Source organism: Phacochoerus africanus, chromosome 2 (assembly GCF_016906955.1).
Source record: "Phacochoerus africanus isolate WHEZ1 chromosome 2, ROS_Pafr_v1, whole genome shotgun sequence".
Lineage (NCBI taxonomy): Eukaryota > Metazoa > Chordata > Mammalia > Artiodactyla > Suidae > Phacochoerus > Phacochoerus africanus.
Window position 1 is genome coordinate 236,298,339 of NC_062545.1, and position 12,113 is coordinate 236,310,451.

Consider the following 12,113-nt stretch of genomic DNA (forward strand, 5'->3'; position numbering starts at 1 on the left):
CCTGGCACAGCGTGGCCTCGAAGCTGAGCACAAGGCTGTTGTTCTCTTAAAGAGGATCCTCGTGCTTTGGTCAAAAACCACCACCCAGAACAAGCGACCAACCAGGATCTGCCGGGCGCAGGTACCCTGCCAGGTCGCAGGTGGGGCTTGCTGTGGGCAGGGGGAAGTAAGCCACCACAGGGCCAGAAGGTTGGGGGTCATGAGTCTGGTCTGGTCCATGCCAAGAGGGAGCTGGCAGGGGAGAGCCGGGAACCAGAGAGAGGTGTTCGGAGGCCTGAAGAGGATGGCAAAGCAGGCAGCATCCAGGAGTACTTCGTGGGAACCTCAACACCCAGAGAAAAGTTTCCAGTGCCTCCCCTTCCTGTTACCTTCTCACAGAGCGGCAAACTTGAAAGCTGAGTCCAAAATTTAAAGGGCCTGGAGGGTAAGACAAGAGCAACCCCAGTGCCCTGAATTCAGAGATAAGATGTGAACTGCCACATCAAAAACAGCCCCTCTGGAGCTCCCATAGTGGTATAGTGGAAATGAATCTGACTAGGATCCTTGAGAACCCAGGTTCGATCCCTGGCCTCACTCAGTGGGTTAAGGATCCAGGGTTTCCGTGAGCTGTGGTATAGGTCACAGACACAGCTCAGATCTGGTGTTGCTGTGGTTGTGGTGTAGGCCAGTGGCTACAGCTCCAATTTGACCCCTAGCCTGGGAACCTCCATATGCTGGGAGTGTGGCCCTAAAAAAAGCAAAAAAAAAAAAAAGTCACCTCTGAAAACCATTCAGAACTTCCATCCTGGTCCTCTCCTCCATGCACCCAACTCTCCTTCTGAGGCTTCCCCTCTGGTCCCCCAGGCCTGGAGTAGCCGCATACTCCCCCCACCCGTTTCCAAATTGCTGCTTTTCTGCCTTCAAATAGCGTTTGAAACCCAGGGACCTCCCTCTTCATTTCATCTTCCGAATTCCTTTTACCTCTGGAACTCAGGAAATACTTTGATTCCTTGAATATAGAAATTTTTCTCTGCTGACTTAAGCACCCAGTGGGTATTTCTCCATCCCTGCATCCACCTATCTCGGTGCTGTCCTCAGGCTCCTCTGGGTCACAGCAGATGCAAGATATTAAGGGAGTTCTTGTCGTGGCTCAGCAGTAACAAACCCAAGTGGTATCTGGGAGGGTGTGGGTTCCATCCCTGGCCTTGCTCAGTGGGTTAAGGATCTGGTGTTGCCTCGAGCTGTGGTGTAGGTCGAAGATGCAGATCAGATCTTGCATTGCTGTGGCTGTGGTGCAGGCCGGCAGCTACAGCTCTGATTCGACCACTAACCTGGGAACTTCCATATGCTGTGGGTGTGGTCCTAAAAAGACAAAAAAAAAAAAAAATCAGTAGACTCTGCATTGCCCTGTCACGTCACACAAAGTAGCCACTAGCCACGTGTGGCTAATCCAAACTGAGAGATTTGTGAAGCAGGACTCTGTCATAGCCATCAGGTATTGAGACCCTGGCGGTCAGCAAAGAGAGAAGTTCAGAGCACACCCAATGGAGATGGATGCCTAGGCCCTATCACAGCTCCTCCATGATAAAATCAGGGTAACAGCAATGAAGAAGCAACTAGGGTTAAAGAGATTAACATTTGAAAAAAGCACTCTGAATTAATATTTTGGAAGCGGTTTTATTAAATTAAAAAAAAAAGAAAGAAAAGAAAAAACGGCCAACACTTGCTAGGCTCAAAGTTTGAAAAGGCTGTTGGCTCTGGCTCCATCTGTCCATCTGTCCATTTTGCTCATTCTAAGTTGCCCAGTGAGCAACAAGAAAAATAACTCCTGCGCCATCACCCTCACATAGGGGCAGAGCCTAGCCCAGTGACACTTACTGGATTTCTACAGATGAGGTTGAAGAAAGAGTGAGCTGCTAAAATGAATTCCCTAATCCGTCCCTTCCCTCCAGCTATGGGCGCGGAAGAACTGGAGGAGCCCTGCTGACTCATGTGTCTAAAACTGTGTCAAGAACCATGTTTCTGAGTGAAGGTGACACAGAAGGGTGAAACACATGCCTGTTCTGCCTTAGATGTTTAATTTCATGCTTCCTTTTCTTTTCTTTCCTTTTTTTTTGTCTTTTGTCTTTTTAGGGCTGTGCCTGCAGCATATGGAGGTTCCCAGGCTAGGGGTCCAATCAGAGCTGTTTCTGCTGGCCTACGCCAGAGCCATAGCAATGCAGGATCCAAGCCGCGTCTGCAACCTACACCGCAGCCCACAGCAACACTGGATCCTCAACCCACTAATTGAGGCCAGGGATCGAACCCACAATCTCATGGTTCCTGGTCGGATTCATTTCTGCTGCACCACGACGGGAACTCCAATGCTTCCTTTTCTAAAGGCTTTTCTCTAATACTGTTGATGTGAGCGCTCCCTTTGCCAGATGGGGCGAGCTGGCCAAAGCCAAGGAGAAGGTGGTAGATTCCAGGCAGCTGGGCTTGCTCCTGGATAAAATGACACCTGGACAGGGATTATTTAGTTATTGAGAAACACTCGATACTCTTAAACCATTTTGTGGGTAAAGTTCATGGAATCTCCTCTTCTAATGTTCTTTTGTTGATTTTCTGTTATTCTTTTATCACTTGGCTCCTGTTTTCACATAGGAGGGTCTAAGCAAAGCCAAAAACATCTAGTATTGAAGACCTTTGGTACCTCCATCTAATTTATGGTATGCCACCCTTTAGCAAGAGGCAGGAATGTTTTTTAAACAAACCTGGCATCTGTACGTGGCTGAAGAATGAGAACATGAGGGAAGGAAATATAAAGTCTGGGTGACATCCAAGCACAGCAGCAAGACCGTAAGCCCCAGCCCCATGAGGACGGTGACACGGTTTCGTCTTTTTACTCCTAATTCTAAGCCTGGCATACGGTAGGCTCTTAATGCGTGGGCTGTGCGCCTGAGGGCAGCAGCCAGAGAAGTAGGAATAAAAGGGGGCCTTCTGGCCCAAGTACTCCGGGAGGGAACCTCCCCTTGGGAAACCACCTCTGCTCACCTCACCAGCGTCTGGTTGTGCAGGTCCCACACGGCAATGTTGCCATCACTGCAGCAGGAGAAGCAGACCTTGGAGTCAGGGCTGATGGCCAGGGCATAGCAGGCGGGGGCCGAGGATGTCAGCTCTGCCTTGATGCGTGGGGTGGGAGCCGCCAGGTCCCAAATGGACAGAGTACTGGCTTCTCCTCCCACTATGAGAGTGCAGCCATCAGGGAGCAATTTGCAGGAACGGATGTAGTTATCCCTGTTCTGTGAAATAAACATAATTCAATTGCTATAATGCATGACCAAGCAGTCACAATGCCATTTTCTCCAACTGCTATCTTGGCTGTTGACTTAAAAAAGTGGTATTGCATGGACACTAGCAAAGCACGAGTCTTGTGATAAAGATCAGGATCTGACGGCCACTGGCTCTTTAGAAGCGGTAAACAAACACCCAGGGTTGCTCAGGCATGTGTGGTTACCCAGAACTGCTTCTGATGCCCAATTTCCTGCCGAGTAGACAGAACTGCAAAGGATCAGGAGACGTAAGGTAGGTGCCCACGTACTTCTCCGTGCAGAAACCACTTTTCAAAGCTCGTTTATAAATCTTTGACCTCATCACCCTCCGTTATTTACTATATAGAAATGGCAGACCCGCTGCCTCTGTTTTGGTTTTCATTACCCTTAACTCTCTGCCTAAGGCTTGTACTGTGTCTTCATTAGCCAGATGGATCCTTGTCTAAGAATTTAACAAACAGCTGCTTTCTCAAGATGTAATGAGGCTGCTGTCATATTTAAGCCTCTCAATCCAAAGGCCAAAGAAATGAATAAAAGAAGGCATATCTCTCTCAAAAATAACACATTAAAAAAGGAGGTGGGACCTAAAACAACACCCCCCGCCCCCGAAAGAAATAACTGCTATCCTTTAACTCAACAGATACAGGTCAAGTCTTTACTATGCTTTAACTGTGGCCTGTTGTTCAAAGATTAGAGAAACATTAAGCAACGCAATTTCAAAAAAGGTGAGAAGTGTTACAAAATTCTCCTACCACTGTAGTCTGTTGGTCGATGTTTATGTATGTTTCCCTATGTTTACATTGCATTAATGGAGATATTTTTAAGTTATCTGATTGAAAAAATAAACTAAGAACTATCCCAAAGAATCTTTTCATCACAAAAACAATCACGCTTTTTTTTTTGGAAACACCATCTCGGGAACCCTTGCCATTTCACTTGCCAGGCAGGCAGCGGGGACAGTGAACCAGCTGCCACAGCAAAGTGACACCCTACGGGAGCAGAGCGGCCTGCAGTCTGCCTATGGCCAAAGGCAAATGGTCCATAAATCCTGTGGTCACTGCACAGAGAATATGTCGAGACATGTACTATGATGCTCAGAAATGCAACATGGTATTGTCACACTTCGGGGAAGGTAGACTGGTGCCTTGGGGAAGCACTGCTCCCACCCCCACTCTGCTGATGACCGCCCTGATTTTTCACTGTGATCTATTAACTCTTTCCTGAAGTTAAGATCATAAAACCCAGCCAGGTCTCCCTGAAAACACAGACCCTGTTCAGAATGGTTTTATGCCACATTATCAAATGTTTACTCTTCAATATTTATCCTAAGGCTGTAGGGAAATTACAAGTCGAGTGGATTGCAGGGCTCAGAGTCCAGGCCTAGCTGTGCTCCATCCATTAAACGGGAAACCCCCTTCTGAATACATTCACACAAGGACAGCTTCTGTAAACTACTGTGAAAATATTTTTTAAGAGAAATCCATCAACTCTGGGATTTAAATCACTGAAATAGCAACAAATGAAACCTTCACACTGAGGGGAGAGGGTGGGGAGAGCTCAAGAGCTAACACAGGAAACAGAATGGGCTTCCATTTCCTCATAATGGGAATAAAACCCAGGCCCCGACAGCGATTTCCTTATTGAGTCTCCAGGGGGAAATTACCCTTGTGCACCGGTGCCTTCTCACTCACCAGACAGTCGAGCTGAGAGACGGGGCTCTTGTTGCCGGGGTGGCTGATGTCCCAGACCTTGACGCAGCCCTTTCCCCCCGTGTACACGTGCCTCGTGGGGTTGCTGATGGTCACCGCACACACCACCTCCCCGTGGTTCAGGGTGTTGATCTGGCGAGCGTGGCGGGGGATGCCGGGGCCGATGAGGGCGTCGGGAGGGAAGGGCACAGGCTGCATCTGACCATCTGCAGTAACGTGGAAGGAGTAGGCACTTGTGGAAAGGAGAGGATTAGGGAGGAGAGGAGAACAGGAGCGGAGAGAGAAAACACATTTATCATAAAGCCATTAGTCATTACCCACCCCCCCACCACTTGCGCAAAGGAAAGAGGCTTGCTATGATTTCCTTTTGAAATCAATATAAATTGAAGTATTTGCAGATGGAACAAACAAAATAATAGCCACAGTCGAGGGTGTAACTGAACTATATTTTAAATTTTTTAGATGTTTAAATTGTGCTTCTTCGTTCCATAAAACATTCCTCCAAAACCCATTATGAAACAGTGAAATGTGCTTCCAAATTAACACAGAATACCTCCCTCCATGTACCTTGTATAACTGTATGATTTCTTAGAGTGATATAACGTGATGATTTTTGATGCTTAAGATGAAGCTGTCATACTATTAGCTCATAATAATTACACATAGTAAACAGTATGCTTCAACACTGACAACAACAGCTTTCTAAACATAGCATTTTAAGTTTTGGACTTAAATTCTCTTTTGCCTAATTCAGAGAAAATAAGAGCTTCTCCTACATCAAATGGCTTTGAGACAAAGACTTCAAGTTTCCTCCTCGACAAGATCTTTGGCCACAGAGCCCAGTTTCAACCAAGGCAGCAAAGCTCCCAGCCAAAAGACTATTTCCCAGCTTTGCTTTAGCCAGCTGTGCTCATGTTCTGACTGATAAGATGCGGGCAGAAACTGTCATGTGGCCCTTGGTTCATAACTTAAAAGAAAGGGGGCCTTGAGCGACATGGAAACTATCTGTCCTCTCCACTCAATTTTGCTGTGAACCTAAAATAGCTCTAAAAAATAAGTTTATTAATTAAATAAAAAAGAAAAGAAAAAGGGTTTAAAAAGAGGAAGAGGGGTATTCCTGTCCTCCTCTTCCTTCTTCCTGCTACCTGAACTACAAGCAAGATAATTGGAGCTCCAGCGGCCTTTCTGGGCCACGAGGTGACTTTGAAAATGAAAATCAATTCCCAAGGAGGGGAAGAACATTAAGATAGGAGGCAGAGGCCCTGGTGGCACTATGATGCTATGATAACTTCCTTGGGCACGGAGAGAGATAAACTTATATGTTATTTAAGCTGTTGGTAAATACCAATAAGCCCAATCCTAGTGCACGCTTCCACCCAAAACCGTAAAGCATACTTGTTCCCTAATGATCTATTTAAACTTCAAGCACTAATATATTATAGACACTATAAAATATGCACAAAGAACTTATAGAGGAAAGAAGACATAGAAGTGCTACTATTTCCCACCCAAATCTGAACAAGACACACTGAAGACCACTGCTTTCACTTTCTTCTTATGCAAAGCTATCACTTGCTGATTTAGAAATTTAACATTCAAGGAGTTCCCGTTGTGGCACAGTGGTTAACGAATCTGACTTGGAACCATGAGGTTGCAGGTTCGATCCCTGCCCTTGCTCAGTGGGTTAAGGATCTGGCGTTGCTGTGAGCTGTGGTGTAGGTCGCAGACGTGGCTCGGATCCCACGCTGCTCTGGTGTAGGCTGGTGGCTACAGCTCCAATTGGACCCCTAGCCTGGGAACCTCCATATGCCGCGGGAGCGGCCCTAGAAAAGGTAGAAAGACAAAAAAAAAAAAAAAAGTTCAACATTCAACTTTTTCTATAGGTCTGCTGTACACATAAACAATAAATGAAATATGCAGTTTCCCCCTTCCCATAACCCTCTGGGATAAGTCTAGGCTCTTTCTGGAACTTATCACTAGCACCCTGCAGTCCCTTTACAGATTCTAAAGACCATGGGTATTAACACAGAACTTAAATTTTCATTTTAATGCTAACTCAAATTTGGAAAACTAACTTAGCATGCACAAAACTGAAAACCGATACAAGATATCAGGTTTCTACCTGCCTGCACATAGAACCCACACACTTCCTGGCTTGCAAATAAAACATATGCAATTATTTTCTTTCTAAAAAAAAATATCCAATATATGAAAAGACTTTTAAAAGAATTTCCCCTTCCCTCTACCAAAAGATATGTAATCTCCTGGTAAACTGGTTCCAATAATGAATATGAAATGGCTATTTGGCCCAAATCCTTAACATTACTCTTCATATGAATGACTGACTACACACAATGGGAACCACACCAAATGTCATAGGAAATGAATACACATAAAAAACCACCACAGTTCAAAGCCTGTATGTCACCAAACCACTAAATCTCCTATTTTTTTAAAGTATAGTTGGTATTTGTTTGCTTGTTTATTTATTTGTGTTTTTTCTCCTTATTTATTTATTTATTTATTTATTGTGATTTTTTTTTTCCTCCTTTTCTAGGGCCGCTCCCACGGCATATGGAGGTTCCCAGGCTAGGGGTCGAATCAGAGCTGTAGCCACTGGCCTATACCAGAGCCACAGCGATGCGGGATCCGAGGTGCGTCTGCGACCTACACCACAGCTCACAGCAATGCCGGATCCTTAACACACTGAGCAAGGCCAGGGATCGAACCTGCAACCTCATGGTTCCTAGTCGGATTCGTTAACCACTGCGCCATGACGGGAACTCCTATAGTTGGTATTTAATATTACATAAGGTACAGGTGTGTAACAGTGACTCACAATTTTTTTTTTTGTCTTCTGTCTTTTTAGGGCTGTACCCGAGGCATATGGAGGTTCCCAGGCTAGGGACTGAATTGGAACTGTTTCTGCTGGCCTACACCACAGCCAGAGCAACACAGGACCTGAGCCATGTCTCTGACCTACACCACAGCTCATGGCAACACCAGATCCTTAACCCATTGAGCAAAGCCAGGGATCGAACTCATGTCCTTATGGATACTAGTCGGGTTTGTTAACTACTGAGCCACAATGGGAATGTTGCGATTCAATTTTTAAAGGTTATTATACTCCATTTACAGTAATAAAATATTGGCTATATTCCCTGTGTTGCACAATATATCCTTGCACCTTATTTTACACAAAGTAGTTTATACTTCTTAATCTCCTACCCCTATATTGCCCCTCCCTCTTCTCTTCTCCCCCAGGTAACCAGTAGTTTGTTATTTTCATCTGTGAATCTGTTTCTTTTTTGTGATTAAATCTCCTATTTTTTTTATGTCACAGTATCCTTTGATATCCTTAGTAACGTATCAAGCCCACATGATATTTATTTATTTTTGTCTTTTTTTTTTAGGGCTGCACATGATATTTAAACATACATACATTATAGTTAGTTAAACCTATGCCATTTATTTGGAGTTGGAATCAAATAGGATTGTATCAGTGTCCTGGAAGATGAGACCACAAGACTGGGGTTTAAGGAGTTCCCGCTGTGGCACAGTAGGTTAGGAATCCCATCCACAGCTATGACTCGGATTCAATCCCTGGCCCAGGAACTTACAAATGTTGCAGCTGCAGCCATAAAATTAAAAGAAGAAAAAAAAAAAAAAAGACTGGGGTTTAAGTCTATTCACATTCTAGGAGAACTCTTCAAGGTCCAGAAGCAAGTTACGTGACCCAGGCACCATGACCTGGGTCTGAGAATAACAAGCAAATAACGAGATGGAGCTGGAGAAAATGACCACTAAATTTTCATAAAATAAAACAATCAAATGGAATGTCTTTTCTGAAAATGGTGGTTGACGTGGGGAGAGAGCTTGCCTCTTAAAGCTTTCTGTGCTGTGAGAATAACAGCAGATGTAAATTATGTTAGTTATTCCATTTGCCATAAATCAAGGTGGGCACCTCCAGGTAGGCAGTCTCCATCAGATCCCCTTTTAGCAATTCCAGATTTTTATTGGAAGAAAACGTTATCTTGCTTCAATTGAAACCCTTCTTCTTACAGAGTTAAATGTTCCAGATTAAAATAGATGCACGGAGGACAGACGGAGAGCTGTATGCTTGCCTCTGGAAGAGCCCCACCTCTCTCCCAGGTGTCCTCTTCTTCAAACTGCACAGGAGGTCTGTGATCATCACACTGAGGTGGTTTAAAATTGATTCACAGTACAGCGAACTGCTGCCAGAAGCTGTGAACATTCGTCCGTCCCAGGGGAAACCCATATGGATGTTAATACATCAGTCACAGGGGGCCTTGGAGGAAGCTGGCGCTGCCCGCTGTGCTGGAGAGCCTCATCAAATGAACAAACCCGAAAGAGGCAAAAGGCTTGGGGGTGGGTAGAGAGGGGCTCACAGAGAGACTGATGGGAAGGGACAACCAGGGGAGCAAAGGAGACAGCCTGGAGTCACTTATTCACCTATCCGCCTCCAGGAACAACAGGAATGTCTTTGAGAAAAGGATACCTACCTTGATAGTGACCATGTTAAAGAGATTCCAGAAGGACACTTACCCTCTTGACTGACTGAAGAACTAGGAAAAGTAAGATCAACCAGGAGGGGGAATTTATAAACAGATAATGTACGTTCATAAATAGCTATCAAGACTGAATTCAGAGAGAGGCTGCCACAAAAGAATGCATATGGCACGGCTGCATTTACAGGCAGGATTCACCTCTGGTATCAGAAGTTGGGGTGGTGGTTCCCCTTGGCAAGTGGAAGGGGGATGGGGGGGTTTCTTGGGTGGCTCTGGGTGCAGAGTCACGGGGCTATACATGCACTTTGCTCATGTATACCACAATGTGAAAAGCTTAGATTTATGTGTGTATTCAAGAAAAAAGCAACAGGAGGGCTTCTGACCAATGAACACAGTAGATTAGGTCACAGCCAGGGTGAAAGCCTAGACTCTGGCATTAAAGGGACCTGAAATGTGGAGCCAGGGTTCATGGCCCCACTGACTATGGTCTCTTAACTACCTGTGGCTTATAATACGTCTGTTTCCTGATTGACGAGATAGAAAAAAATAATATAATATAAGAGTGGCAGGGGTTGTTGTAAGGATTAAAAGATACAGCAGCTGCAAAAGTGCAAAACAGTTAACACTATGCTCGACACCTGCAAGGGCCTTCGGGAAATGACAGCATCGTTATGAAACACCCATGACTTAAAAAGAGGAAAGTGAGGCTAGGCTGAATCCAGGGCTCTTATCTCGACCAGTGGACAAGTGTGAGGGCCAGGAATGCGGAAAGGGAGGACGGTGCAAGGAAGCAGCCAGGAAAACACGAGGCAATGATGCGGCCAGGAAAATCAGCAAGTTCATAAATCTTAAAGGCGAGGTGGGGAGATAGCACCAGGCAAAGGGGAGCAGAGGATGTTCGGAGAGGCTTGGGACAAAGTGTGGGGGAGAAAGGAAGAGCCCCTCAGGCTCTGGTTAGCGGCTGCCCACTCTCCTCCTGGAGCCTCAGAAAGCTGAGTCCCCAACCACTACCTCGGCTGCTTGAATCAACTCCAGATCAGGAGCTAATTCTGAGATCTGGCGGCAGAAGTGAGGGGAATAAAGCCCTCTGGACATCACAGATTTAAAAACTGAATGAAATCAAACTCCTTTGGAGCAGGGCACACAGCAAAAGTGAAGGAACCAGAGTTGCCACAGGCGCTGCCAACGGGGAATCAGGACAGAGTTGCTGGGAATCAGGTTGTCCTTCCCTAACAGAGAGGCCCCTGCTAATAAAACCATGCTGTGTTCTCTGGCCAAAGGAAAACAGGTGTTCAGAGGTGCTGGCTTTCTGGAAACAGGTCTGGCAGTGGCAAGACCCAGCAAGCAGTAACGAGGAAGCAAGGATCCAGGAGATAACGGCTGCGGCCAAGGCCCCGCTGCCTGTGGACCTGGCCCTCTTGATGGAAAATTTCTTGCCATACAACCAGGTATGCAAAAGAATTCTGCTCACATCAAAACCTTCACTCGCTCTTCAAGCAGTCAGTGAGCCCTTCACGACTGAGTGTCAAGGAGCCTTGATTCCTGTGACCGTCTTGTCTCCTCAACTCTCAGCCGCCGGAACAGGCCAATCCCCTAAAATATCGCATGCTGTCACATCTTCACAGTGCACACAAACTGTTCCCTCCTGCGGAGAACAGTGCCGCCTCCTCCTCAGCGCATGTCACTTCTTCCCTTCCTCCTTCCCTCGGCAGCCTGCATAACCCCCCAGGCTGAATGAATCCTTTCCAGGGCCTTGGCTTATCCTATAAATTGGAATCATGCTGAGGACTTCTGCCCACGTTTACATCTGTCTGTCTCATTCCCCGGTCGTCCGGGAACAGGTGGGATGACTTCGCCCGCAAGCATACAGTGGGCCCTCAGTAAAAAAATCCAAATGCCCTATATTGCTATTTGCTATCGAATGACAATAGATTAAGGCGAGAGAGGCTGTTCCATCAAGGCGAGGAAAGTCAGCTCCAAGAAGGTGGGGATCCTTTCGCCACCAGGGATCTGCCAGCTGATGTTCCCAAGTTGTCCTACCAGATTAGCCAGTCGTCCTGGCTAATAGGTGGTACCAAGCTTCCCAAAGAGGGAAAGCAGTCCGCAGAGACTCGGAACTGGCCACAGGCAAAACAAAGACAAAGAGAGCAATGGTAATCACGAAATTCACAGCCCTGCCCCAGCAGCAGGGCCCAGCAGACGCTGGACCTCCTCAGACACCATCTGCAGTAGAAGCAGCTGTGAGTCACATGTGACAAGCTGGCTCCTTGAGCCTAGGTGCTGAAGAACATATAGGACAGTCCTGGAAGTGAGGAGACCCAGATGAGAGTTTCAGTTTAATCACTAATAAGATGTAGGGACCATATGGAACTTATTCGGGCCTCAGTTCCCTATTTTTATAACATGTCCTGATGAAATGTACCCTGTAAATGTGACTGCTGAGGCAGGGGGTAAATGAAATCGTGTGGCACAGTCCACGCAGAAAAATACGAAGCATAATAGAGACGCAACCTTTGGTTCTCATGTCACAGGGGAAGCTCGCCGCTGCTTATTATTTAGAGAGGAGAGGAAGCAGTACAGGAGAC

General features: G+C 46.1%; 1 protein-coding gene across 6 annotated transcripts in view; it reads right to left on the reverse strand.

The window, feature by feature from the left end:
- Positions 1-12,113, reverse strand: part of LOC125120087 (transducin-like enhancer protein 1) — a 92,345-nt gene that overhangs the window by 4,658 nt on the left and 75,574 nt on the right. For all 6 annotated transcript variants that reach the window (XM_047767827.1, XM_047767825.1, XM_047767824.1 and 3 more), the window contains 2 exons: positions 4,982-5,231; positions 3,013-3,260 (listed from right to left, as the gene is read on the reverse strand). In XM_047767827.1, coding sequence (XP_047623783.1) covers positions 3,013-3,260; positions 4,982-5,231 — 498 coding nt within the window. The remainder of the gene's footprint in view (positions 1-3,012; positions 3,261-4,981; positions 5,232-12,113) is intronic.